The following is a 27,435-nucleotide window of genomic DNA, read 5'->3' on the forward strand; positions in this document are numbered from 1 at the left end:
TCACACTCATTGTACTCAAGCAGCCAGCAAAAATAAGAAGAAAATGAATAAATACAACTACATTACTCATAAAACTGAGAGTCACCTATCGAATTTTCTATTACAAATTTTGTTACATCTTGTGTTTAATTTAAGATATACAGGCCACATGTATAAAGTTGTTTATAAATAACAATACATGATATGCATATATATAATCATTGTACACATGGTGTATATGTTAAGGGGAGTAAAAAATGCAATAAAATTTGAAACAGAAAATTCAATTTCAAAAATCAGTAACTGAAACCCAAATTCGGAGCCTCCACATTGATGTTGAACCATAGACAGTATATACTTTCACCTTTGACTTGGGGAAGCGCTCTTATTTTTTCAATATTGTTGTGCTCGGGATGTACATGTCACAACATGGGAGGTGAGGCTTAAAACCTCACAGAATGGTGCACTTATCCTCCCTGGAATGGTAGTTCATTCATCAGAACAAGCATGTAAGAAAGGAAGTTAATTGATATAAAAACAAACAGCTATACGTACTTTTTAGTGTCTTCATAGCGGCTCAATGCTTCCTCAAACTTGGCCCAGAGAGGACCACTCTCTTGAAGGTTCACATTCTGCGGTCCAGAGAGATACGCCTGAACAATGAAATGGGGAGTTCTTTCCCTGTCAAACATTTGAGTTCTTAATGAGATGGTGTTGGAAGACGAAACGAGGAATACCAGAGAGAACCGACTAACAAAGAGACTACCTCCCCTCGTACTCTGATAACCAAGTCATATAGGCTGCACCAAAGTAAACGGAAACGAAAGGCTTGGTGAGATCTTCAACAGACTCTACAATGTAACCTTTGAAGCCCAAGTCCCTAGATACAAATCAAGCAGATTCCAGGAGCAGTATTAAGCATGGTTCAAGTAAACAAAACAGAAAGACACTTTGCACCATAGTGTTGTTCAACATCTGTGGCACATCATTTCTTGGTGTGAAAGCAGGTGTCAACGAACTACCAGTAGCATTATGACTTATGAGTTTATATTCCATTACTTCTGCAAAAGATTTGTGTTGTTGCTACCTTAACCGGTCCTACTTAATTCCATGTTCTACATAGCTGATTGAGCATCATGTGGAAGTATAACGAAAAGACAAAAAAAGAGCTGTTGTATTTCACTTGCACTGCAGAAAGATTCAGTAGGCATACTTGTAAAGCCAGCATGCTGTGGGATAATCAATTCCCATCAGTCCTGTGCGTTGTCCAATTCCGTTCACAAATCGCATGCTAACCATCTCAGAGAGAGCACATAAAAAACTCTGCCCAAAAGATAAAATAGACATATTAGCCTGATTCTGTACTGTAGTATTTTGGCTTCTTCTGGTACATCAGAATGAAATTAGAAGAGAAATGGGAGAGCGGATTGTGATATAGGCTCTCAAACAGTAACATCAGTAGGGTCATGGATATATCAGAGAACTCATAAATCATAAGTATACTGAATATTGGAATACTCTTCTATTCTTTATTAGAAACAACATCATTAATAGTCTAATGATTTCCAAACTACAGAATAATTGTAAAAGAGTCGCAATCTTCCAATTCATAACACCCCCCCCCCCCAAGACAGAGATCAACTTTTCATCTGCAGAAGAGAGCTAATTGCAAAAGATGTTGTCTTGGTTGAAAACGATTATCCATAAACCAAACTTTGATGATGAAGAACCAAGTGATCATGGCAGGGATTTGTTTTTCTATGTTACTTCAGAAATTGAAAAACATTGTTTCCTACTGCAGAAGATCATAATACACACAATAGTAAGTAGTGAAACCTACAGTGTCTGCATTTGATCTGCATGCATACACTAGATACCTGGTCAGCCAGGTTGAATGCTAAATGTACTAGGTTGTAGTCATTCTTGTTTCCAATATATCTTGTTTTATGAAAATTCACCTGGATTCATTCAAAAGTAATTTTATTTGTACTGAGAAATTTGGTTTCTTTGTTCAAGGCAAAGAATTGTCCAGGTAGGTATAAATTTACTATATATATCAAACTCGCAGCAGAATTTCATTCACCATACGTCTTAAGTAAATTAAGATAGGGCATATACTACTAACAGGTTTTATTCTTCTCGTTCTGAAGTGCTTCGCAAAAATGATTTCTACAACCGCCTGCAAGAAGAAACAATGCTATTAGTTTGGTAAAAGGTTTTAAATCATAAGCCACTAATTTGTGCTTGTGAAATAAATGGATTACTGAATAGGTGAAAAGGCAGCACATGGTGCAACCAGCATCAGTTAATACCCTCCAATAACAAACATAAAAGCATCAAAACACAGAGAGACTAAACAACTTGTGCTGAAAGGCACAGCTTCAAAATAATGATAATACAAGCGTCAATTCAATTGGTGTTAATACCATTGCAAGATTTATATATAGGATAGATTATAACCACCACTTCTGAGATTTTTAATTTCCCAAACAACAGGAGATATTCGTAATTGTGTAAAAAACCGGCTAAATTCCATTTTACCCCCGTGATAAACTCAGCAAAAAAAAAAACACCCTTCTGTTAGAAACTAACGGAAGGTGGGGTGCACGCGGCTGAAGTGCGATTAGGATTCATGTTTTGTGTATTTTGACCTTTTTTTTAACTTTAATTGACTAAAATATCCCTATATTATATCCAAAATTACTATGGTCAAATTGACTTTTTTAAAAAACTTCTTTTCGCATTTTCATCTCTTCCACAAATGCAAATTCTTTTATTCCTAAACATAATTATATTAAATATCAAAATACGAAAAAAAAAATTACTAAATTTTATTTTTCAAATTAGATATCTACATTAATATAAATATTAAGAAATTATAATAATTATAAGTTATAAATTAATTTAAACAATAATATTATTCTTAATTAACCAAAATATATATTTTATATTATAATTATCTAAAATTATTTTAATTAACTAAAATATTTAATTATTATAATTATCTAAAAAATTATTCTCAATTAACTGAAATATATTTATTAATATAATTAAATTAATTAAAAAAATTGGGGGCAACTGCGATGGCCGCCGCCGCCACCGCATAGAAGGGCGGCGACATCGCCTTCTTTCTTTATCTAGGCGGCGTCTTGGTGCAGGAGGGGAGGGGGGGGATGGGGTGGCAGGGGAGGAGGCAGCGGGGGGGGGGCGGGAGTAGGGTTTTCTTTTTTAAATTTTATTTTTTATAAATTTAAGATCTAACGAATAACATTAATTGGTTAGATCTGATGGCTCTCATCTAATCAATAAGAATCTAATGATCATTAAAAAAAAGAACGATATGTAATATGTAAGGGTACAACGGTCATTTTATCAAAAACGTTAGTGCCGTTAGTCATATTTAACGGAGAGAATTTATAAAACATGAAGGGTTTTTTTTGCCTATTTTCAAATCAGAAAAGGGTTTTTTGCTGAGTTTTTAAAACACAGGGGGTTTTATGCAATTTGGCCGTAAAAAATCCGGGGAAGTAGGTCTATTTACCCTTACATATATTCACGATGGGAAAGCTCAACTGATCATATCAATATTAAAAGTGTCTTTGTACTTCAGACTTGTACGTCTAATTCAAAGTCCCTCGTACAGCTTGCCAAGAAGGTTCATGGAAAATAATGCAGTGCAGCCATAATTCATAATGCATATGAAATAACTGAAAGAATATGACTGAAACCTTCTAAGAAACCAAAGACAACGAAAAGGGTGAAAATCATAGTCATTCAACCATTCATTACTTATCCATAAAAGTGAGGAAGTCTATGTTCTCACCCTTAGTTCTACACGGGACAGATAAGGATTGTTTTCCATGTCATGAGACAACCGGACTTTCCCCTTTTTCTCACCAGATGTGGTCCATTCCTTGTTCACATTAGGATTATTCCACATTGCTTCCATGTCTTCACTCGAAGTCCTTGAGTCCCAAGTAGTATTGGTAGGACCTGCTCCTGTACAAACAGCAAGTAAGTGATGACACCACAACTGTAGAGAAATAAAATCTACAGTAGTGCAGTTCCAAATCTACAGTTTCAACAGAATGAAATGTAGCATGCATAGATTTTAATCTCCAAAAACCGAAAGTAATGAGCAGGCACCAAAAGAATCTGATTGTATTCACGGTATTACTTCTCCCACTTCAAATATAGACGGATTGCAGTATTGTATGACATTCTAGTATCAGAATTAGATTTATTTTTCAGTACATATTTGAAGTTCAGCTGCACGAGAAACCAGGGCAGATGTGGTTCTAAATACTTCAGAATAAGGATTTTAACAAGATTAAGATGATTCGGTATTGAATTCCATCATATAAGAATAATTGAAATACAAGTTTATTGTAAGCACTAAACCTTTGTTGTGTGAAACAGCAGTAGCAGAGGCTGAAGGAGCAGGTGCAGAACAGACTCCAAAGGCTTTTCTGCATTATTTGAGATGCATTTTGTAATCATGAACATTCTCTCCATAGGCATACTCAGATTAGTTCATGCAAGACCCTTTAATTTGATCAAACCTCAAACTCTATCATCATAAACGTGCAAAATCTCCCTGAATTGGCTGTATCCTTACAAGTTAATGTACAGAACTGCTTGTGTCATTTGATGGACAAAACTAATAGTTCTCGAGCTCTTAATGTCAGTATGCATGTAAACATCAGGGAGTAAGCATAAAATTAAGCCTAAGACCACTCACTACATCACAATGTACTGTTTGGGATTAAAAGTTATTTCTAATGGGGAAGGAAAATAGACGGAAGATCACCGAACATTCTATTCCAAATGAAGTAGTGAACCTATGAAGTTGCAGATACAACTAGATATTAGTTTCCCATTGTTTCATATCTAACAGACCAAACATGCAATAAGTTCATCCACATCATGGAGAAGCAATTACCTGGATGGAAGTCTTTCCTTAACAGTGAGATACTTTTTCCAGTATGGCAAAGTTGACTTATGAGTAGCCTTTTTCGTGCCACCTTTGTAAGCCCTAATCATGAACTCTTCACTCCTTTCTCTGAAAATAAATATTTTTGGCATTTAAGTTTTGCTATGTAGGTTTTATGCCAGTAGGATATCTACATAGCATGATTGCAAACAGCAACTGGGGCAAGTGAATTCCACATTTTTCATCTTACTTTTGGTCAAAATTTGATAGCCATTTGAGATAAGCTGCCCCAAAATAAACATTAAGAAAAGGCTCATACAGAAGGTTTGAATTCTCAGCCACTTGATAGGCTGTATAACCCAACTCCCTGCAGGAAAGCAGAAATTTTTAACTTATTTAAAGTAGTTTCAATTTGGAAAAATGGATCCTCATAGGAGTTGTGCATTCTCTACAGAAGTGAGAACCTGAAATAATTGTTACCTGGTTAACCACTCTGCAGTTTTTGGTGATATTTGCATGATTCCCATCTTGACCTCTTCAGGTTTTTTGTGATAGGTTGTGGCAAGAGGCTGTCGATCACTTTCAAGCTCAGCGATGGCGCAAAGCATGTCCTAAGGAACAGAAAGCAGGATAAGCAGTTGATCTTAACCTTTATGTTTCTAAGCTTGAACTCACCAACGACCCATGCAGGAAACACAGTATAGTTTCTCTCCTAAAAATTGGCATGTACTAGCTTCAATGAATTGTCACATAATTTTTGTCAATTCCCTTAACGTGCTCTTAAGCAGGGCATTGGCAAGAGTGAAGCATTCAGACAAATTTAACAGCTAAAGATGTGACTTGATGACAGGAACATAATTGAATTGAGAAAAAGATGGCCTTCTGCTGCTTTATCTCCTAGAGCTTTATTAAGGTAAAATTGAAGTGCAACCTGATTTTCAGATTTTGATGCCGGAGAACCACAATATTAATAACACATATCAGAAAGTTCTTATGTGATAAGCTAGAATTGAGTAAAAGCAGCTCAAATTTGGTTTGCAAATGAAATCCTTAAGGTTTTGGGTATACATATCCGGGCATAATAAAGAATTAGAAACTCAGAATTTGCACAGCTAACTATTGTTAAAATAAATAAATCAGGCAAGCAAAATGCTTTTGTGGTTCTTATTTGTAGGAGTTGCAATTTACTCAACATTCAACAGCAAACATTTAAATTCCAATACAACAAGATCTATGGAAACTAAGGAACTGAAGAAAATGTGAAATGACAAAAGGAAGACTCCACTGTATATATGGAAGATACAAAAAGAATTTGAATGCTTGACTTTGACAAAGGCGTATAGTTTTTAACTGAAATCTTTGTTTGTAGCTAAAAGAAGAAGGAAATGTTGAGGAAGTCATGATCACAGTAATTGGCATCCTTAATTAGAAATTGAAAACTTTGTACATGATTCATAGAATTTCACATAAGAAATTCAAATTGCTATGTAGATTAGCATACCGAGTCTATCTGCGAGACAAAGTGCCTTCGTACGATAATTCCTGCCACAGCCTGTAAAAATAAAATTCATAACACCTTACATCTTAACTTCAGTTTAAATGTAAGAAAACTTTTCAAGGCAAGGGAGCACCATAAGTAGAACTGGAGCCAAGTTATCTATCTCTGCGGCTTGTTCTCCGATACGTTGAGATATAATGTCATATAATGAACATCAAGGTATCAGTGATTAGATCATGTGAGAGTTACTACACAACCATGGTGTGCACATCAAATACTATTGAGCAATGACTATATTTGTATTTACTGAAAAATGAAATGATGTTGCTGGCTGAACGTTGCATCAATCCATTTGCAGAAATTACGTTTATGGCATTGCACATCTGAGGTCCATTGTACAACTTGAATTAGGTGAAAGTGCAAGTAGCAATGATATTCGGTTTTCCAGTTTACCTTCATCTCGGTCTGTGTTAAATAAGGATGACCATCAGGATCGCGCGAGAGGTGGACCTTCGATCCCTTGGTCTCTCCAACATCAGTCCACTCTGCACTGACATCAGGTTCTATCCACATATCATCCAAGTCCTCAGGATCCACGCAATCATCCCAGTATTTGAAGCTGACAGCTGCCATCCTACAAAACCTGCCAAATGATATTTAGCACATGGCATTCTCAGCAGAAGGGGCAGCCTAGCATTTACACAAAGTAAACAAGAACATAAATTCATATATGATAAAAATTCCATCTAGGACAAATACTTGTGTACAGCCTGTTTTCCACACAATCACGGATAGCGGTGGCTAACTCTACCTGAGTACTGAGGTTTGTGAAGATTGATCAACAGGTTCGCATAATCATTAGAAAAATTAAAATGTGGGCAAACTTAAGTTGCCTCCCCAAGTCCTGAATTGTGCCAAGAAAAACTTAGCAAGGTTGGACTATTGAGATGTGGAGCTCAAAAAGAAGCCACGATCATCTTCTATACGTCTTCCAATTGCCAGAAAAGAAAAAGCAACTCAGTACACATACAACACAACTAAATAAAAGAATGCAAATGTAGAGAATGTGAAAGCAAGAAAATCCTTCCAAACTCCGCGGCCATACTGCATCCGGTTAAAATGGATGTTTTACTGATCAAGACTTAAACGCATACTGGCATCAATGCGCAAATAACGTGAGCATGCCAAATCCAAATACATGCATACATGCGCAGCTCCATACAAAACATGCAAAGATTCAAAGAAATAAAACAATCAGAAACCAAAAAACAGAAGGCCATGAAATTGAAAAATCAAAACGAAAAAGGAAAAAAGTGTACCAGAATGAAGGGGGAAAGAGGAAGGGCGGGGTGGAAGTCCCTGAAAGTCGAGGAGCAAAAGGAATGAGAAAAGGGAGCTCAATTTCTGGTGTAGGAAGAAAGGCTTGGGCGCAGAAAACGGAGACATTGATCGCGATCAAAATATGTGGGAGAAAGCTGGTTGGCTGTGATTTGACGATTGTTGAACTTTCGTTTTACGCCGTTGCAGGGAGCTTGTCAAACCCCTCGCTCGCTCTCCTGCCCACCTGCCTTCGAAAGATTTCATAACCATTACCCATGATGGATAGCAGGCCCCGAAATTAGGTTAGTGGGCTATATATGATGAGCCCATCCCTTTTCTCAACATACCGTTCCCCACATCCACCTAATTATATGCATCTCTACTCGCAAGTTGGAGAACACTCCAGCTGTCTAATTTCAATTTTATTTTTATTTTTTTAACGATTAAATAAAATATGTAACAATTTATTAAAGTAAGGATCAAAAATTAAGAATCAAAATCAAATAAATAACTAAATATAGGAATAAAAAAGTGTAATTTCTAAAGAATGTACGATCAATTGCCAACTCTCAAATGAAATAGTTTCGAGGGTGTTCGCAATGTTATTCTACTTTTTTTAATAAATATAAATTTCATAAAAATTCTGAGTCTAATTTTCATAAAATTTTTAGTGTTCGAAAATAAAATTGAAATGTGAAAATAAAATAAAAGTCATAGTGTTTTAAAAGATAATACTATTTGTATCAATCAATTTAAAGATAAAAAGGTGTAAAATCAAAATATTATTTTTATAGAAAAATAAACATTTATTTGGAGTAGTTGATGAAAATGATGTTTGATTACGGTTAATAGCAACCAAGCATGGCTATGAAAATAAAATAGAATATATTTGATTATTTGTCGCAAAATTTGTCTATGATTTATGTTCGTAATTAATACAAATATATAAACATTAAATTATAATACAAACAATTATGCCATCAACATTATTTGATTCCAATATATTTTAATTTCTATATATATATATTTTTGAAGAATTTCGATCATGAAATTATGACATAATGTATTATAATGCAGTGTTTAAAGTATAATAATATGACAAAATACTTGTATAATCAGTTTCATTCTGATACTTTTGGTTGATTCATTGTTAAAAATAAATGAAAATTTAATGAAGCAGATTGAATTAATTATTGGACGATTTTTAAAATTAAAAATATTAATAAATTTTAAATAATAAAAAAATATTTAAAATTATAGTAAATTTTATGAAACATCGTTGTAATTTATTTTAAAATATAATTATACGACAAGGGGGTTTTAGTAAACAACGTATGATGTTATTACATACAGATACATAGAGTGAAAAGGGCACAGCTGGGGTCCAAAAGGGCAATAAAGTGAAAAGGAAAAGATGCGGAGGGACCCAGAATCGAGAAGAGTCAGACGTGGCTACCAAGGACAGTAGCTGCAAAAACGATAGCCCCACCAACGTAAGAAACAGAAAGCGTGTTAGGCTTATTCCCGTAGTGGGTGTGCTAATGTCGTCTTTCTATTTCCCAAACTTTAAAATCAAAGTGCTATTTCGTTTGGTTTCGTTATGCACATGTGGATGGCATGCCATCATAAATCACACGAGCTTCACCTTCTCAATATCTCCGCCTCCGTTGATTTATTTTTGCCTATTTAAATAGGACTGGAAAGTTGGCCAGCTCTTTCCTTCAAAGGGCAAAACCTGTTCTGCTTTTCTAGGGTTTTGCGGTTCCTTTTTCATTATATATCCGATTAGGAAAACTCGGTCTACGGATCAGCTCATTGTATTTCCTTTCGGGGAGCTTTGTTGTTGAGAAATGGCCTTCTCTTCTTCGCTCCTTAGATCTGCACCTTCTCCCGTTCTCGATGCTGACGCTTTTTGTCCGTCTGACCGGTTAAAGGTTTGTCGTGGTATTTTTATTTTGATCTTGAGCTCAGATCAGCTGTTTGGCATTAGTAGTTTGAATTTTTTTTTGCATATGCTAATGTTATCAAAGTATTATGAACATGAGATGAAAAATAAAGTCTGCGTACCAAATCAAAATAATAATTATAATAATAATAATATAGTCTGCGTTTTACTTAGTTGCTGCAAAACAATACTGTTACTTTCTCGAGGACTAGAAAACATGATATTGAAGATGGCAGAGAGTTGTTTCATGATTACTGCTCTTCCTGTATTGTTCTGTCCAGTTGTATCTGATGCATAATGGAGTTAAGTTCTCTAACAGTGCTGTAACGAGTAATTGCTAAATTCGTCTTAGGTATCATGCGGTGGCCTTAACCAAAATGTTAATGCTGTGAAGTTCCAGTCAAGTGTTTTCGGAATTAGCATCACTTTGGATTCATCTTTGCCACTGCAGTTGAGTGAATGCACAATTCTCATTATTTATAAATAGTTATTGATGTATTTGTCATCCTGGCTTCAAGTGACATTGAATTTAAACTATGTAGGAAGTCTACTACCCGCTGTATCCAACCTATTAAAGCAACAGCAACGGAAATACCTCCAACAGTGCAAAGTAAGGCCTGAACACTTGCAATCTTTTCCTGCACTTTTGGTAATGTCTGTTTAAGTGTTGACCAGCTCCCTTCTGCTTATTGCTGATCCAGAATCCCGAAGTAGTGGGAAAACAAAAATTGGCATCAATGGTACGTCTTGTTAGCCATATTTTGTTCTCTTCTGTTTCACTTTAATATACATCACTTATTTTCATGATAATTTTTGTTGACGTCTAGCTATGGAAACATATAATTAAAATGCTTGAACCATGCAGGTTTTGGACGCATTGGACGACTAGTTTTACGCATAGCGACTTTCAGGAATGATATTGAAGTGGTGGCAGTTAATGATCCTTTCATTGATGCAAAATACATGGTCAGTATGCATGTTCAACTTTCGTTTGCATTTTTCACCAGAGAGCTGCTAAACTAGAGAAAGTAGTTTCACATGTTCAGTTCAGATTGCCGATAAACCACATGTTTATATCTCGGCATAACCTCTTTGATCAGAAATGCAGTAGTTGCCTCTTTGCCTGTCCTTCTCTTTGATCATGCACCCAAATCCAGAAACTAGTTACCGCATTTTGTTTTAAGCATCATATGGTGCGTCCATAATCCTTTCAGGCATACATGTTCAAGTATGATTCAACTCATGGACCTTACAAGGGCACCATTCGAGTTGTTGATGACTCCACTTTAGATATCAACGGAAAGCAGATCAAAGTTAGCAGTAAAAGGTATCGCTATGTGATTTAGGATCTGCAATTCGTTTCAATAAGCATATGGACTCATGCTACATGCATGTAACACTTCTGGATCCCTCAATATACAGGAACCCAGCAGAGATTCCTTGGGGTGATTATGGGGCTGAGTACGTTGTTGAATCTTCTGGGGTCTTTACAACTGTTGAGAAGGCTTCAGCACACAAAAAGGTTAGTCTCAATTATGATGTTCTAAACAATATGTTTTGCCATTTCATATAAGAAGCTCCTCATTGAAGTTCATTGTGTAGGGTGGTGCAAAGAAAGTTGTAATCTCAGCTCCATCAGGCGATGCTCCAATGTTTGTTGTTGGTGTTAATGAGGGTACTTACAAACCAAGCATGGATGTTGTTTCCAATGCCAGCTGTACCACCAATTGCCTTGCCCCTCTGGCCAAGGTTGTACTGAAATCTGAATAGTATTTTGGATTATTAGTGTTCATTGCCAGACAAATCAGTTGTGGATCTGCAGCAGTTGTTTTAGTTTGTAAACTTTTCATGACATTCTGCAGCAACACTTTTAAGAGTTAGAATTAGGCGGCCATCCTTTTGAAGTCTGTGAAATGTATTTGCTCGTTTTTTACAATATTATACTTTGCAGGTAGTGCATGAGGAATTTGGAATTCTAGAGGGTTTAATGACAACTGTCCATGCCACTACAGGTATGCGTCTTGTGGCCACTTGCATACCTGCAGTGTTGGGAATTTCAGCATTGCCCATTATTGTTCTTATGTATAGTCCTGACTCTTCTTCTGGAACTGACTCTTCTTGATGTTCAGCCACACAGAAGACTGTTGATGGCCCTTCAATGAAGGACTGGCGGGGTGGCCGAGGAGCAGGGCAGAATATCATCCCTAGCTCTACTGGTGCTGCGAAGGTAGTAGCCAGTCCTCAACTGAAAATACTTTATCTACCACCAGTACCGAGCACCTAACTTTATTTTCAACTTAAACTTTTAGGCTGTGGGAAAAGTTCTACCAGAACTTAATGGTAAGCTCACTGGAATGGCTTTCCGTGTTCCAACGCCTAATGTATCTGTTGTAGACTTGACTTGTCGACTTGAAAAGAGTGCTTCTTATGAAGATGTGAAAGCAGCCATAAAGTACGTGAACCTTGTCTCTGTTTCCAAATCTATATGGTGTCCTCTCTCTTTCCTTTTGTGTGTTTGATTGTTAAGGAATTTCTGTCTAAATTGTCATGTTAGGTATGCATCAGAGGGTCCATTGAAAGGAATTCTCGGGTACACTGATGAAGATGTCGTGTCCAATGATTTTGTTGGTGACTCAAGGTACATGTTTTGCTCCACTCTCTATGAATATATTATTTAACATGGTAAGGGTCCTTGTCAAGATGCACTTTGGACCAGGCTGGGCTAACCCAACTCATGACCGGATTGGACCAATAAAAAAATAGATTGGTTTGGCCCAGGCCCGCTTGAGACCAGGTTGGTCTTCAGCTTGCCCCAGGAATCAATACCTAGGACCAGCCTAGCCCAGTAGCCCAGGACCACTTGGTCCTAGACCGTGCTTGGGGCGGGCTTGTTGGGCCTTTTTTTAAAGTTAATTATATATTCTTAGCTATTATTTTTCTATATATTGTTTTTCGTGATTTAATTTATTATTTATTTATTAAAAAAATAATTATAAATTTAAGCAATTGTTTATAAAAAAATTTCAATATTGTAAAAAAAAAATTAAACAAGCACATCTGGGCTTGAGGCGGCTCTGCTTTGGGGCGTGGTTTGGGCCTCAACCGGACTGGTCCATGGGTTGGGCCTGAGTTTAAAAATAGATCTAATTGGGGCCCACTTAGAGGGCCAGGCTTGTGCAAAGATAGTCCATGAACAGTAATGGGTTGATCTTGGGCTGGGTTTTTTGGGTTGATCTGTGCCGGTCCTAGGTCAACCCAGCCCACAGTGTACCTTGAGATCCTTATAAAGTAATAAATCTTTTATTGCTGCATCCAGCCAGCTCTGTATATGGTTATTGTTCCCTCATAATGATGGATGGCCATAGTTTTTTTTGAAGCATGATCTAAGAAAATTTTTTCATGTCTTGATTGTGTCATTTAGTTTTGTTTGTGGGTTAGGTGATTCCTTTTTTGGTTTCTTGAGTCCATCACTTGTAACCCTGATTCTATATAATGCGCACATTTCCAGATTTTTAATTTCACATATCATTCCCTTGGACATGTGACTGACTAATGAATTTTATTTCACTTTCTTCTTACAGGTCAAGTATATTTGACGCCAAGGCTGGAATAGGTCTTAGTAAGTCCTTCATGAAACTTGTCTCCTGGTATGACAACGAGTGGGGTTACAGGTCTGGCATGCATGTTATGTTCTAGCACTGCACAACTTCATTTATGACACTCCTATTTGATCTTCCTTTTTGCAGTAACCGAGTTTTGGACCTCATAGAGCATATGGCTTTGGTGGCAGCCACTAAGTAGAATTATAGCCCGTGTTGATGAAGTTCTTTTGCAAGCCATGAGTTTGGAAGATGATGTGGTTTCAGAAGTTTTAGCTCTCGTTCAGTGCTTGAAGTGTGAATGGCCTTTTTATCATTATAGTGAGTAGTCATGTGAAGGGCGTCAGAATAATGTAGAAGATACATGTATGGTTGTCTCTCTGCTGTTTTTAAGCCTATGCAGCATGGAAATTGATCTTTATAGCTACAAATTGTATGCTTGGCAAGTGCATTCTCCTCCTGCAACGTCGTTTATCTTTCAAATACCAAGAAAATTTTTGCAACTAATTGTGATTGATTCGTCTAGAAAGAATTTGGACGGTGGCAGTAGAGCTAAGGTTAACGCAACAGTATAAATTGTTTGCTTTTGTCACAGTTTCATCAGACATGAGAATTAGAGAACTGGAGCATGTAAACCAACCAACCGTGGGGATGATCATACAACTTATTTGTAAATGACCATGGTGAAAATTTAAACACATCGGCCAGCATTAGCAAGCAAACTCCAAAACTTGCATTGGCAAAGGGGGCTTTTCATTCCAATTAGGACGGCCTCTACTAATCTTGATTGTATTTTGAACAACAATCTTACCTTTGGGAAATCTGCTGCACGCCTTTAATCTACTCTTAATATTATTGAATTTAATCCTAAAAAAAAGAGGGGGAAAAAAAAAGGAAGAGAGACCGGAGCAGTGGAACAGGGTTTCAGCTTTCACCACGATACATGGTACTCACAATGCAAATATATATGTTGGTTCTGTGCCCGTTACGAACTCAATTGAAAAATGTCACCTTGATTTCATGACAAGCTTATCTTGTATCTATAGCACAGCTATCTGCTAATTTGGGTACAAGAACGACGAGATCAAATACGGTAACAAGACGGCCCGTTATCACTTCTGCCAAGAATATTGATACAGTGGATTAGATGTGAAAGGATTAGGCCCTGACATTAGGAGGAAAAAAGTCATCACAGCCTGTTGCTTAAACCAACATTTACGCTTATGAAACCAAACAAATCTCCAGCCTAAGTCTTACCTCTCGGTCTATTCTTCCCACGACCTGCTTTCAGAAATGGAGCAGCAGCATTTAATTCAAACATATCCAGTTGTCCGCGTTGATCCATATCGGATTAGTATAAATACCCAAATACAGTGGAGGATTATGATGCAGGTTAAGGATGAATGCTAAACACGTTATTGGCCTTGTCCTGGTTTTGGTGTTCGCTTTGGCCTCTGGTAATTCTCTCTCTCTCTCTCTCTCTCTCTCTCTCTCTAAATCTGTATGTATGTATATAAAAGATTGATGTGTGTCTACAAAAATGCAGAGGAGGCGATGGGTAGGACATGCGAATCAGAGAGTTTCACATTCAGGGGACCCTGCATTATTGAGCACAACTGCAAGGTGGTTTGTGTGAGTGAAGGTTTCACAGATGGGGAGTGTGAAGGATTTCGAAGGCGCTGTTTCTGTAGAAAGCCCTGTTAGCTAGGGTTCATCATTTGTACTTGGAAACATCTGGGCTTCTTCAACTTCAAATAAACCGATATTTTTATGTTTGTTTCAACTATTATTCCCCAAATCTTTCTTTCTTCTTACTCCTCATTTACTGTGTTATTTCTTCTTAGGGAAATAAAGTAAAATAATAAATTTTAATTATTGTACTCGTTGCAGCCTTCCAATTCATATTTAATAAGAGATTGGAACTGATTAAGGGGATGTTTGCAACAACCACAAATAAGCGTTTATTAGCTTTTTGCTAATATAAAATAATTCAAAGAATGTTTCATTTTTTATAACATTTATTAGCTTCTTTTTCTTTTAAATTAATAAAATTTAACTTAAACTTAAAAAAATATATTCTAACAATTTTTGTAATTTATTAATAAAATTGTAATATCAATCTGATTTTGAAGATATTCCAACTTTTAACTTTCTTTCATTTTTACTTTGATTTTTAAATATTTCAAACTTTCAGTACCTCCAAACTTACAACTTTTGTCCAAATTTAATTCTATCACAAAAATATAAACCATCGCAAATACTTTAGAATTAAAATAGCGTTAAAGGAAAGGTTAGCAGTATTGAAATAAAAGAATATGCAGCACCTCCATCACCAAAATACTTTTATAATTGAAAATTACTCATTTGGGTCTTCAAATTTTATTTTATTTTTTAATTATTTTGTTAGTATTTAGTTTTTTCCTTTATTTTTTTCTCAACTTTCCATTTCCCATCTCTCTCTCTCTTTTTTCTTTCTTATTCTTTTAATAATTTCTCAAACTTATTAGTTTTTTATACTTTTTATTTATCCAATTAACGCACATCTATTTGAGTGTACTATATATACTAGTATTATATCTATACTAATATAAAAAAAAAAAAAAAAGATCATGCATACTCACGAACGGAGGTCATTGATTACCACTGCACCAATTTTTGTTGAAGTTAGAAATGCCAATTCAACTGAAAGATAATTGACTTATTCAACTTTCTCAATTTTGCATTAACTGATAAATTAATTTTTTTGAATGTAATATATATTTTACTTTTATTTATGATTATTTTAAAATATAAAAAAAAATATTTATTATATACATGTAGGAGCGACGTGCCATAACGACTAGTATATATATAATTGAAGAGGCATATTTTGGTGTCATGGTCTAGTGGGAGGTTTTTTTCTTACTAACATCCTTTTTTTTCTCTTCATTGTACATAATTTTCCTTTTAAGTTAACCCTTTTTGTCCTTTTTTTCCCTCTCTCTCTCTCTCTTCGTTTTTGACATAATATTTAAATGTTTTCTACACACACACACACACTAATAGGAATGATGGAATTAAGGGAGTAGAATTGGCTAAATCAAGGGACTTTGACATCTCTAAATGCCGTTTCATTTCTATAAATATTGCAAGAATTCCATTGGACATATTAACGGAAGGTATATATGCACAATTATGTGATTAATTAGCCTGTCACCATAATTTCCTAGTTCTGTGTATATATATAAATGTAAGCTCATGACATACAACTTCAGCAGCACTGCAAACGTTAAACAGATAAAAAACTATTAGATGGAGGCTAAACACTTTGTGGGCATTGCACTTCTCTGTGTCTTAGTATTGGATTTCGCCTCTCGTGAGTAGTTTTGTTTTGTGTGTCTTAGAATTCAATTTCCCCAATTGTAATTTTGTGTGTTTTGCAGAGGAGAGTTTGGGTGAGATTTGCACACTATTCAATGGAAATTGCGTGAATGATTTCAACTGCAGGGCTGATTGCTTGCCCTTAGGCTACCCCTCCGGCACCTGTGAATTTCAAGGCCCCTCCCCCCGCCGCTGTGTTTGTAGGAGACCCTGTGCTCTTCATAACTGATGATGTTGTGATCACCCTCATACTCATCTCATCCACCTATGCCATCTATTGTTATTACTTATGTCTATGAAACTTCATTCCGCAGGCTGTAATATTTTCAACAAATAAAAATTATAACCCTGTCCTTGCTTTCTTGTCTATCTATCATACTATAGCTCTAATATTAACAATGGTTTCCCAAATGGAACTAACTTGGGAAATTTCGAGTAAATACAATTTTTGACTTAAAACCTGTCTTAATAAACCACAGATTTTGTATCAAACATTTCGACGTAACTATTATCATCGATTTACTGCTATAAATTGAGATGAGAAATTGAGAATGCGTCTTACTCTTACCTCTTGAGATCGATCCGACAAACAGCAGAAATTGACAACTATGGGATTGGGGAGTAAAAGTGCTCTCAGTCTTCGACTCATCCTGCAGTTTTTGTTGTTGGTTTTCGCATCTCGTACGTTTTCGAAATATTGATATTACATTAGAATTCTTGTTTTCTTAATTTTTTGAATGAAAATTGATGATGTTTATGCAGAAGAGTGTATGGGGAGAACATGTCGATCAGCAAGTGTGAATTTCAAAGGATTCTGCTTCGTGGATCAGAACTGCAGGATTGTGTGCTCACAGGAAGGGTTTACGGATGGCCGCTGCGAAGGAATCTGGCGCCGCTGCGTCTGTGAAAAGCCTTGTGACTCATCGCCCTCATCACCATCACCATCGTCATTAGATATCTATTATGATGATTAATTAATTTCTAGCTAAACCACATTCATGATTATGTTCAAATTTAAATTGATATTGGTATTAATCAAATATTTATGATAATTCTGAGTTATTAACAAGCCTTCCTGCAATTCAACTTAAGTATAAAGATGATCATTTAATTTGTTTTTTTTTCTTTATATATATATATATATGTAAGATGGATAAACCCCTTTAGGATTTCTCCAAAAATTGAATCCTAACAACTATTATAGCAACAAAGGGTACTCAACCTTTTGGATAAATTTACAGGTCAAGATATACAAAATAACAATATTACAAATTATAACAAATATAATTACAAATGTAGAAATAAAATGTTCTAAGGCTAAGATAGCCAGATTCAGAAGGGATAAATGGTCACAAGGCAACACACCCGCACAACCTACAAATTGCTTCACACAGATAGCCAACCACACAAGATTTTCGGTCACTAAGACCCCCTCAACTTTTCTGGTTTCTAAATACCCACTACAAAAGTTCTCCTTAAGTTCACAAAGAACTTTTTACAGTAAGATGTAAGGAGGAAGAAGAAATGTCAGTCGGGTATCCATGGCTAGGGCCAAGATCCCCATTTAAAAGGTCAAGACATTAAAGAGGTGAAGAAGAAGAAGAGTCAGATGAGGAGTTCCAAAGCTATCATAGAAATAAGACGAGGGAAACCATGCGACACAGTGAAAAGAGAGAGAGGCCCGGTAAGACAAAGATGAGAGGCAAGAGAAAGAACGAGAGAATTTGGATTAAGTTTAGTAGATATAGGTTAGAATCTGGATCTGATCACGGGCCGAGTGGTGGGCCAGATAATGGGCCAATAAGTGGGTTGGGTTGAGAGCCATCCTAGTGGGTAGTGGGTGTGGACCTTTATTTAATCTGGGCCTACCAAAATTAGGTCATGGGCCAAATATTATTTACAATATATTTATATATATATATACAATTTGAACTAATAATCTCCAAATAAAAGGTACAAATTAAAGTGTAATTTTCTGTTTGCTTTATTAGTTTTAATGAAGTCTCCAATTTCAGACATTTATAATAATAATAATAAGAAAGAAGAAAAAACACACTAAAGAAAAGAGTTGATGAGATGAACGTGTCGCATTGCATGTAATAAGTTGGACATCTGTAGTTGGCCCTCGAACAAAACGTGATATTCACTCTCACTCCCCGAATACATCCATCTATATATGTATGCGCTACCCTCTCTCTTTCTCTGCATCTACACTCGAGAGTTCAGACATATATACATATATATAAAGAGCTGAGAGAGAGGAAGGACAGTGAGAGGTATATTCAGATAGCTTGGGTTATGGAGAAAAAAATCGGGCAGTGGAGTGGTGGAGCCGCGACGGCGTGCCTTGTGTTCCTGCTGTTGCTCTTGGCCTCCCGTGCGTGAGACACACAAATTACTTTAATGTTTTCTCTCTTCTTTACTAATTAATGTTTATTGATATATGATAATTGGTTTGATGTTAATTAATAATGTACGTACAGGAGAGGGAATAATGGTGGAGGGGAGGACTTGCGAGTCGCAGAGCCATGGGTTCAAGGGTCGGTGCGTCAGCAGCCACAACTGCGGGCTGGTGTGCAGGAATGAGGGTTTCACCGATGGCTGGTGCCGTGGCTTCCGCGGCCGCTGTTTCTGCACCAGGCCCTGCTGATGAACATCATCCATTCCCCACCCCCAACTTGCCTTCTCTATATATACTTCAATTTCCATGTACTCCACAGCACAACTCCCTGGATTGGGTTCTCTCTCTTCCTGTTTGTCTGCTATGACAAATATGTGTGTGTGGTTTAAAATTAATCAAAACAATAATTATTAATGCTGTTGCATTCGCTAATCATCCTGGTATCTCTTTCCTTAACATTATGGATAAAAATGGAATTTCTCATGTTGGTGGGTGCAATTTTCACCATCACTCCCACAAGGAATTGGACTCTGTTTTTAATTTGTTGGTCGTTAAAACAAAATAACAATTAGATTTAAGACTTAAGATAATAGTCGCATTATGGTCTACTTCAGTTCTCGAAAAAGGTGTAAGACTGTTAACTATCAGCAGTAAGACTACCTACGGACGTAGACCTAAGTGGGAACGAGAATGTATCCCATCATACATCATTTAATTCGTCAAATACAACAACATTTCATTTAATTAACGGGTAAATTGCAATCTACCCTCCGGTACACTATGTTTAACATGAACTCTCATTCAGTTAAAGTGTAGGAATTTCCACGCGCAACCGAGTATTTGATTGTACAACTGTTCCGAGTTTCCGACATTATATGCCACAACCATCTGTCAAGCTGAAAATCAATGTTGCTAAAATGCAGATTGGGCTGACAAAAAGATGATGAGCTTTTCGGTATCTTCAATTAAATGGAAGGATATAAAAATCCAAGGGAAGATGATATGTCCTGATACACCTAAAGCAATTAAGTAGAAAGTTTCATTAATGTCTCAGAGAGTTCCTACATGCTTTATATTAGTTCATGACAGGTTTCTGCATTAGTACTCCAATGCTCTCCAACACCACAAGTGATTGGCGTGTAATGTAATAGATGATCAATGGGTTGGTTGTTTCCACTACCTCGGAATACCTCTAAATACGTAGTTAAAGAGAAGAACACATACCTCGGAATGCCCAGACTTCCGTCGGCCAAGATGTTGCCTGCAGCAGCACTGCTGCTGCTGCTGCATCTTCTAATCTCGCGTAGTCACTAATTTTTTCCTCCTTATGTCTCTCATTCATTGTCGTTGTTTTCTGAATCTGAATGTGTTTATTAATCAAATGACAGAGAATGGCGTAGGAGCAGCGGTTTGCTCGGCACCAAGCAGGTTGTTCCATGGCGTTTGCATCCTGGACAGTAATTGTGCCAAAATATGCGAGAAAGAAGGTTATCTCTCAGGAAATTGCAAGGGATTATTGATGAAATGCATCTGCATAAGAGACTGTGGTGGTGAGGGTGACCCTCCCCAAGGTCCCCCTGATACCAGCCCTCCAGATTCTCCAGACACGCATCACCCGCAGCCTCCTACGATCCCATCTCCTTGTCCTCCGTGTGTCTGTCGTAAGCCCCCGTCTCCTCCACCGCCAACCGGTTGTCCTGATCCCCCATTCATTATCCCTCTTCCTAATCCTCCTCCGACCGGTTGCCCTCATCATCCCATCTTCCCTATTCCTATTCCTCCTTCCGGTTGTCCCAATTCTCCCGTCATCCCTGTCCCTAAACCTCCAACTGCTTGCCCTACTCCTCCCATCATTACCAATATTCCCAATCCTCCTAGCGGTTGTCCTAACCCTCCCTGAAACCCCTAATCCTCACACCCATACTTACTGCTCTGGGTTTTCTCCACTCCTCCAGCAGTGAATGTGTTTAACCAATTGCGATTCTCAATGCGATCAATAAAACGACTTGTGTTAGTGACTGAAACTGAATGCATCTTTTCCTTTGATGTGCTCAACACAAGAATAACACAGGGTGCGGGAGTGGAATTTGAGCCAAGTATAACGGCAAAAAAGAGAAATAAGTGGGATAAGTACATCTTTTCTAATTAAATATACTCACTAATATGATACTGGTCCTCAAACAATTTTGTTGCAATTTAATACTCAAATTTTAATTTTTTTTTCACTTTTGCTCCTTTCATTAATTTTTTCGCTAAACTTAACAAAAAATTTATTTAATATGAAAAAAAGCATGTTTTCCTTTTATTTTGTGATGTTTTTTAAGTTATAATTCAATATCCTGAAATAAGTTCAACTCTATAGCACGGCACTTACCCGATACACCTACACAATATTTAGTTTCATGCTTTCGAATTTTTTAAAATAAGATAAAATACACTCAATATTTATTTTTGTATTTTTATATTTTATTTGTGTCTTTTTGTTTTCCAATTTTCTATATATAATATATATACACTTATATATATAGTATAAAAATGAGATGATTTGACAATAAATAATAATATTTATCTCTTAAAATACAACATTAAACATACAATATTTATATATATACATATTTAATATAAAAATATATATATAAAAGATATGATTTAATAATAAATAGTAATTTCTATCTCTCAAATTCTAATATCAAACCTACACTATTAATTTTAAAATATTTTAAATTATCTCAAAACATTAATCTAAACATACCTTCTATCTTTAACATACACTTGATTATTATTATTATTATTTTTTGTTTATCTCCAAAATACAAAACAAAACGCTTAAAACACATTACCAAACATTATGCTACTTTTCGGTCATTCTTGTTTGTAAAGCGCCGTATATCACATATTAGCCAATGGGGGCCGCGGACCGTTTCGAATCTCGTCCCAAAGTGGACTTTTGTCCCAAGATATAAAAAGTCAGGATTAAAGGAAGCGTATTCTTTGCAATCTCGGTTACAATAATTTATTCATTCAACAACTGGAAACCGATGACTATACCGATAATATTAAATTATCAATGAGAATATACTTAAAATACATCATAAATATATACATTTTATCATATACTAAAACTCTCAACGTTATTATAAAAATCTTTGATATTATTTTTACCACTAAATTACTTCTCATTGATTTGACAAGACACCACCAAATATAAAACTCTCTCTCTACAAATTATTTGGAATGTGTCGATGGCAATTTTTCTTTTCACTCCTCGCTCAAATTACATCCACCACAAGAAACCAGTGTCAAATTTGCTTCTACAGGATATAGACAATACTATGGTAAAGGCCAAGGGAGAGAGATGTATCAATGATAATCAGAGAGACAGGACGAGGAATTCACCCACAATAGCATTACTCCTCTTTGCTTTCTGAACCTTAGATGAGTTAATAATTATAAGGACGAAGTTAAGATGATACTCAGGCCTTCTGTACTTTGCCCGTCTCAATCATGTATTCAACAAAATCATCGATCACACATGGCCATGCCCCAGCAGGATCATAGTTTGACAATGAAGTATCTACAGTCTGCATTTATAGAAAAGAAGATAACCACAAAAGGCCAGAAATCAGGTTATATAATCTTGAATTATCCAGACACCGTAAATGGAAATTATGAATGGAACAGCATCCAGCGTCTTCTTTAAACAAGTGGAGAAGAAGGAAAGGCCTAAAAGTTCTTGACCCACCAAAAGTTTAGAAACTTTGCATGACATGAAAGAGATACGAGGGCAAACGGAAGGGTAAAAAGAAACAAACAAGCCTGTGAACAGCCCACGCAAGTTACATATTCAATTTCATTTCGTCGATTCTTATTTACCGTTGCAAACTCCAAGGTCTGGCTCCATAGGTCTTGGGAGATTGCTTTGTTATGTTTTCCCTGAACCATGAGAATCGCAAGGTGCCTAAATGTTAATAAATGGACTTCATAAAGAAATGCATGAGCAGAAAAAATAACCATTTATCATAAGAAAAACTTTTGTGAATTCATCAACAGATGGTTTATTGATTGGTAGCTTTGAGTTAAAAATCTACCTCAGAAAGCATCCATGAGTCTAGATGAAATGCAACTTTACCATCCGTCACAACCTATAAGGTCTATTTAAGGAGTTCCAAGCATGAAAAATACCAGAGAATAAATGACATGCAAATCTCTCCATATACACTCTCCTGAGTTTGTCACAACCGAGACTGTCAAATTGAGTCCATTTTATGTATTGAAGTATGCCACTAGCAAAGGTGTTTTCTTTTAGTTCTTGCAATGCTTGAGAATGCATATTGCATGCTTGTACAGTATACTCACTAGGCAGGCATAAGCATCTCGAGAGTAGGATCAACAGCCACACAAACTCATCCACCCATAAACAAGCATGAGGATACACATGCATGTGCGCACACATACAACTACCATTACATACTCTCATTGTACAACAAATGGAAATCCAAAAAGCAGTTTGTTTGACCTGCAAGAACTGGAACCAATCATCAAGTAATGGCCATTTCTTTTGTGCAAATAGCAACTTCCACATCTCAAGTGCTGTATCCAGTGGCAAAACCTTCTGGCCCTGAAATCAAGAGTGAAAAGGTCATCCAATACTTCAGATATATCAGCTTACATAATGGGAGTTACTGGATAATCAATATATAGGTTGATGTCAAACAACCTTGATGAAGCAGAAGTTTCGGTTGGTTGCAAGTATAATTGATGAGGAAAAATGAAAAAAAAGGCTAGACTTTATTATTAACAACCATGAGGTAATTTCAAGAGAAGACTTAGATTTTTCTCAACTGTTGAATGCAAATAGTAACAGAACTCCGCTGTATTTCTTTTCCTAGGTGATAAAACTTAAACATGGTTTTCTGCCCTCGTCTGCAGGCTGGTAGGATGCAGCATTTTGGCGGATGTTCAACATTTAGTTTTCCTAATTTCTTGGCAGAAAATATTAGTAAACGATGTGGTGAGATCTTCTACAACTTTACTTCTCATGGAGACCACAAATAGCTTTGAGTTAACATGGACAAATTCAACCAAGAAAAAGCATTAATGCATGGAACAAGCCAAGCTACCTTGTCTTTGCACCAGTCAAATGCAAAGTTGTAGATCTGCCGGAACTTATCTGGACAAAATAATAAGCATAAGTTAGCAACAGGAAAACAGATGTTATTTGATGAGATCACACATATTGAAATCTTCCCTGGGTCACTAATTCTTCAATAAAATTATGCATCAGAACAAATTCTTCCTTGAAAATTTATTCTTTTCGTAAATGTTTCTTCAGAAACAAAAAATGAGGAACTTGAGAAAGAAAATGACAGAAGATCATTGACACTCAATCTATTAATGAAGCAAAAAGGTCCTGGGTGGGAGACGGAAATATCGCAAGGATGAGTATCCTGAGAAAGTGAATAACTTATTTGACTAGTAACGGCTTTTCACCATCACATACGTGAATCTTCCAGTTCGCTACGCATAAACGGTATTTTTTCTTTTAACTGCTCCACTGTCTCTATCCTGCCATCATAGATGTAAGCTTGAATAAAATCCTAAGATAAAATTTCAATCGATTTCAACCTAATAAGAGAATAAAAGAAGTTCATAAGGCTTCAGATGTACTTACCCAAGAGATTCAAATCCATCAACAAGCTCTTGCTTCGAGAATTGACACATGGTAGATGCCTTCATATGCCATGCTAGCACCAACTAGAAAACATTGGAAATAAAAGTAAGCTAAAAACTAACACTCAAACAACCTCTCTTTTCCATACAGAATAATTAAGTATTATCATTCTTTTAGTGTCACTCATGTCATGGTTTACAAGAAACCAAACTATATTTGAATAATTCGTTCAACATATAGTGTTTCATGATAATAACCCCGAGCATTTTTCGTGGTAAGAAATTTCAGATGCAACTTACCATGACAATATCTTGAGGATCAACCTGCCAAAGGAAACGAGTGCCTGCATGTTACTCTCTATATTCAATTAAAGAGATACAAAAAAGATAGTTAAGGATTTAAAATATAGGCCTCCACTTCAATGAGAGACAAGTAAATTCATCAGCTAAGCTTGACTATCCTCTCCAAACATAGATTATAGACTGGTCGGCACTGACATGTAATTGCAAAATCTACCTGAATGTTGTCACACAGGCGAGTGATTCCATCAGCCAAAATTAAGTCAACGGAGTCATCTGTGAAGTTTAAAAGCCTTTAGCAAGATTCTTTGCTCAAAAAACAAGCATGTAGCTAGAAAAATAATCCAGACAACCAATTGATCTGTAGCGTGAGATGTTTTTGCAACAGTAAAAGGAGCTGGAGAATGAATAAGAGCAAAACTTCACATGTCCCAGGCATAACAAAAGTAAATAGCAAGGTCAAAATTAAACACAAAGCTGCTCCCATTTCTAGTTGAAATCTACCTTCAAGAGAGAGCTGAAAAGTGACGATGCATTCGAACGAAGTTAAAGCAAAATAGTATATGTTCTTCAGGCACATAACAAATTTCCAACTTAAAACACAAAAATTTGCCTTGGTAGGTTTCATAGACCGCGTCGTATTTCTTCTGACGTTCTAGTGACTTTGGCATGCGTAGCCGGGGATTGGCAAAAAGTACGTCGCAAGCTTCTTCAAGGTTCCAATTAGCAATGCTCAGACAGTGCGTAGCAAGATCTTCACTGGATCCAAAATAAAGAACAAGTAGTCTATAATTGACAGTGACCATGATGATAAGATGCATAAGTAAATAATGCTTTCAGATAGGTAGAATTAATTGAACCATGGAAATATGATATGCTAAATTTTGATTTAAACGAACACAAAATTGAACTTCCGTGATTTTATCATAAGCCAGTATACCACCTCAAAGGTACTACCATAAAAGGCAAGCGATCCTCCAGTAAATGCACAACTACGTCCACAGTAAAGCAAACAACAAAAAGTTACACCTTACTGCAGTTTTAAGTTTCCTGGAAGCAAGCATGAGAATAGAACATCCTAGAGCCAGCTACCGAAGCACTAATTGACGATCCACATGAAGAAGAGTACATTACAAAGAGGAGCCTCTCTATTTAGCAAGAACAAAACACAAAATTTTCGGACGGATAATTGAGTATTTAAGATACCACGTCCTAGTAACATCCATGAATCGCTCCAAGTTCTCACGCTGATCTTCAGTCAAAATATCCTGCCATGCAAAAACACCGCGTTCATAATCAATTCCAGATCATCAAAACACGAAATCGGGTCTTCACAAAAACACCAGTGGAGAAGACCAACTGAAAGTAACAACTATTAACTTGTCACTGCAGACAACCACTCCGACCACATCTACTCCAACATCAACAATAACCAAAATGCTGCTCGTAACAATACCACCATTAGCAAAACATAATCGATAACATCATCCAGAAGCATATTAACCACTAACCATATCGATAAGTGCTCAGAAACTACAATCATCAAATGTGATCCAATTATTCGGAGATTGCGCACAAAAATCACAATACAGCGGAACTAGATTTCCGATTGATAGCCATGATCTCTCGCTCTATGTCACCCACAATGCTTATACCTAACTTGTTGCCTTTTGGTCTCCATGTATTCGCTCCACCGCGCTCTTATTCTTCGATCAGTTACATTTTTATGGCTTAGCAGAGGCACCGGATGCTCCCGCCCACAGGAGCACGTGAAAGAGCGAGAAAAATCTTTGTTGATGACGTTGCTCAGTTTTCTAATTACTTTCATGCCCTCAACCCAGATTGAAGTTACAAATCACCCTCAAATCTGGGCTGGATCACATCAAATCAAACAGCCCATATTCAGCCCACATCTCATGCCCAAATAGCAATCATATGGGTCAAACTCAAATTTGACTTACAATTCGGATTCGGTTTTCTCTCCCTTCTCCAACAGATAGACTCCCTACAGAGTTGAAAAACATAAAAAAATAAAATGGATTTTGTTCGCAATCACTTTCACCAATCTTTATCATAACTACATATATTGATAACCTCAAACTACAAAATCCTTTATTAGATAACCCGCTTTTAACGTAATCATAAGAACCAATTTCGCCATATCTTTAGAGGATAATTTTAATTTAAATCAAATTTGATTCCATCTTAACTAATTATATAATAAATATACTCACAGTATAATTGGTGTATAGTATAGTAAAATAAATTAATCATACATCAAATATATTATATTTATTTTATAATTAATTTAATTCGAGTAAAAATGTTTATCTCGAGATAAGGTTCTTATCCTCCATGGGGTACGCCACTGCGATGTTAAAATTTCGTGAACAAATTAGAATGCACCTCCTCCACAATAATAGGGCTTCC

At 36.3% G+C, this 27,435-nt stretch overlaps 4 protein-coding genes and 1 long non-coding RNA gene across 12 annotated transcripts; 2 read left to right on the forward strand and 3 right to left on the reverse strand.

The window, feature by feature from the left end:
* LOC105175100 lies at positions 39 to 8,022 on the reverse strand. Of its 6 annotated transcripts, XM_020698474.1 has the most exons (14): positions 7,730 to 8,021; positions 7,222 to 7,398; positions 6,864 to 7,053; positions 6,414 to 6,464; positions 5,393 to 5,523; positions 5,163 to 5,279; positions 4,922 to 5,041; positions 4,381 to 4,448; positions 3,803 to 3,978; positions 2,105 to 2,158; positions 1,193 to 1,302; positions 746 to 859; positions 535 to 660; positions 39 to 455 (listed from the first exon to the last, which is right to left on the reverse strand). In XM_020698474.1, exons 3-14 carry the CDS (start codon positions 7,041 to 7,043, stop codon positions 431 to 433), a joined length of 1,272 nt encoding a protein of 423 aa, XP_020554133.1. In that variant the 5' UTR covers positions 7,044 to 7,053; positions 7,222 to 7,398; positions 7,730 to 8,021; the 3' UTR covers positions 39 to 430. The 6 variants fall into 6 exon arrangements, 5 of the variants coding, with proteins under 5 accessions (XP_020554133.1, XP_011095734.1, XP_020554135.1 ...); XR_848883.2 differs by lacking the exon at positions 7,222 to 7,398 and having other exon boundaries at positions 535 to 632; positions 7,730 to 8,022; XM_011097432.2 differs by lacking the exon at positions 7,222 to 7,398 and having other exon boundaries at positions 6,864 to 7,044.
* LOC105175102 (glyceraldehyde-3-phosphate dehydrogenase GAPCP2, chloroplastic) lies at positions 9,370 to 13,725 on the forward strand. Its single transcript, XM_011097434.2, has 14 exons — positions 9,370 to 9,664; positions 10,028 to 10,125; positions 10,218 to 10,285; positions 10,377 to 10,415; positions 10,541 to 10,641; positions 10,890 to 11,002; positions 11,098 to 11,197; positions 11,278 to 11,424; positions 11,627 to 11,687; positions 11,805 to 11,902; positions 11,985 to 12,127; positions 12,230 to 12,313; positions 13,257 to 13,346; positions 13,422 to 13,725. The coding sequence occupies exons 1-14, from the start codon at positions 9,581 to 9,583 to the stop codon at positions 13,474 to 13,476; spliced, it is 1,281 nt and encodes a 426-aa protein (XP_011095736.1). The 5' UTR covers positions 9,370 to 9,580; the 3' UTR covers positions 13,477 to 13,725.
* On the reverse strand, positions 13,442 to 14,963 carry LOC105175101. The gene is made up of 2 exons (XR_848884.2): positions 14,532 to 14,963; positions 13,442 to 14,439 (listed from the first exon to the last, which is right to left on the reverse strand). It is a non-coding gene; the product is annotated as an uncharacterized LOC105175101 (long non-coding RNA).
* Positions 19,289 to 21,133, forward strand: LOC105175103 (extensin-like). Its single transcript, XM_011097436.2, has 2 exons — positions 19,289 to 20,338; positions 20,424 to 21,133. The coding sequence occupies exons 1-2, from the start codon at positions 20,194 to 20,196 to the stop codon at positions 20,933 to 20,935; spliced, it is 657 nt and encodes a 218-aa protein (XP_011095738.1). The 5' UTR covers positions 19,289 to 20,193; the 3' UTR covers positions 20,936 to 21,133.
* LOC105175104 (DCN1-like protein 1) lies at positions 22,275 to 26,815 on the reverse strand. 3 transcript variants are annotated; one of them, XM_011097438.2, is made up of 11 exons: positions 26,517 to 26,815; positions 26,212 to 26,273; positions 25,619 to 25,764; positions 25,223 to 25,281; positions 25,006 to 25,029; positions 24,707 to 24,789; positions 24,536 to 24,600; positions 24,156 to 24,205; positions 23,552 to 23,653; positions 22,909 to 22,968; positions 22,275 to 22,616 (listed from the first exon to the last, which is right to left on the reverse strand). In XM_011097438.2, the coding sequence occupies exons 1-11, from the start codon at positions 26,517 to 26,519 to the stop codon at positions 22,509 to 22,511; spliced, it is 762 nt and encodes a 253-aa protein (XP_011095740.1). In that variant the 5' UTR covers positions 26,520 to 26,815; the 3' UTR covers positions 22,275 to 22,508. The 3 variants fall into 3 exon arrangements, with proteins under 3 accessions (XP_011095740.1, XP_020553924.1, XP_011095739.1); XM_020698265.1 differs by lacking the exon at positions 22,275 to 22,616 and having other exon boundaries at positions 22,625 to 22,968; positions 26,661 to 26,815; XM_011097437.2 differs by lacking the exon at positions 22,275 to 22,616 and having other exon boundaries at positions 22,625 to 22,968.

Source organism: Sesamum indicum, linkage group LG12 (assembly GCF_000512975.1).
Source record: "Sesamum indicum cultivar Zhongzhi No. 13 linkage group LG12, S_indicum_v1.0, whole genome shotgun sequence".
NCBI lineage: Eukaryota > Viridiplantae > Streptophyta > Magnoliopsida > Lamiales > Pedaliaceae > Sesamum > Sesamum indicum.

What these genes read in the sequence shown, in the direction of transcription:
- LOC105175100 (XM_011097432.2), bottom strand. Translation starts at nt 7,043, where the DNA reads ATGGCAGCTGTCAGCTTCAAATACTGGGATGATTGCGTGGATCCTGAG. An exon ending in GAACGAGAAGAATAAAACCT is followed by an intron (nt 1,303 to 2,104) that starts GTTAGTAGTATA and finishes TCTTTTGGGCAG; the next exon opens with AGTTTTTTATGTGCTCTCTC. An exon ending in TTATCAGAGTACGAGGGGAG is followed by an intron (nt 661 to 745) that starts GTAGTCTCTTTG and finishes AATGTTTGACAG; the next exon opens with GGAAAGAACTCCCCATTTCA.
- LOC105175102 (XM_011097434.2), top strand. Translation starts at nt 9,581, where the DNA reads ATGGCCTTCTCTTCTTCGCTCCTTAGATCTGCACCTTCTCCCGTTCTC. An exon ending in GATGTGAAAGCAGCCATAAA is followed by an intron (nt 12,128 to 12,229) that starts GTACGTGAACCT and finishes TTGTCATGTTAG; the next exon opens with GTATGCATCAGAGGGTCCAT. An exon ending in GACAACGAGTGGGGTTACAG is followed by an intron (nt 13,347 to 13,421) that starts GTCTGGCATGCA and finishes TCCTTTTTGCAG; the next exon opens with TAACCGAGTTTTGGACCTCA.
- LOC105175103 (XM_011097436.2), top strand. Translation starts at nt 20,194, where the DNA reads ATGGGTTGGTTGTTTCCACTACCTCGGAATACCTCTAAATACGTAGTT. An exon ending in GCTGCATCTTCTAATCTCGC is followed by an intron (nt 20,339 to 20,423) that starts GTAGTCACTAAT and finishes ATCAAATGACAG; the next exon opens with AGAATGGCGTAGGAGCAGCG.
- LOC105175104 (XM_011097437.2), bottom strand. An exon ending in ATCCTCAAGATATTGTCATG is followed by an intron (nt 24,790 to 25,005) that starts GTAAGTTGCATC and finishes AATGTTTTCTAG; the next exon opens with TTGGTGCTAGCATGGCATAT. An exon ending in TTGACTGGTGCAAAGACAAG is followed by an intron (nt 23,654 to 24,155) that starts GTAGCTTGGCTT and finishes TCTTGATTTCAG; the next exon opens with GGCCAGAAGGTTTTGCCACT.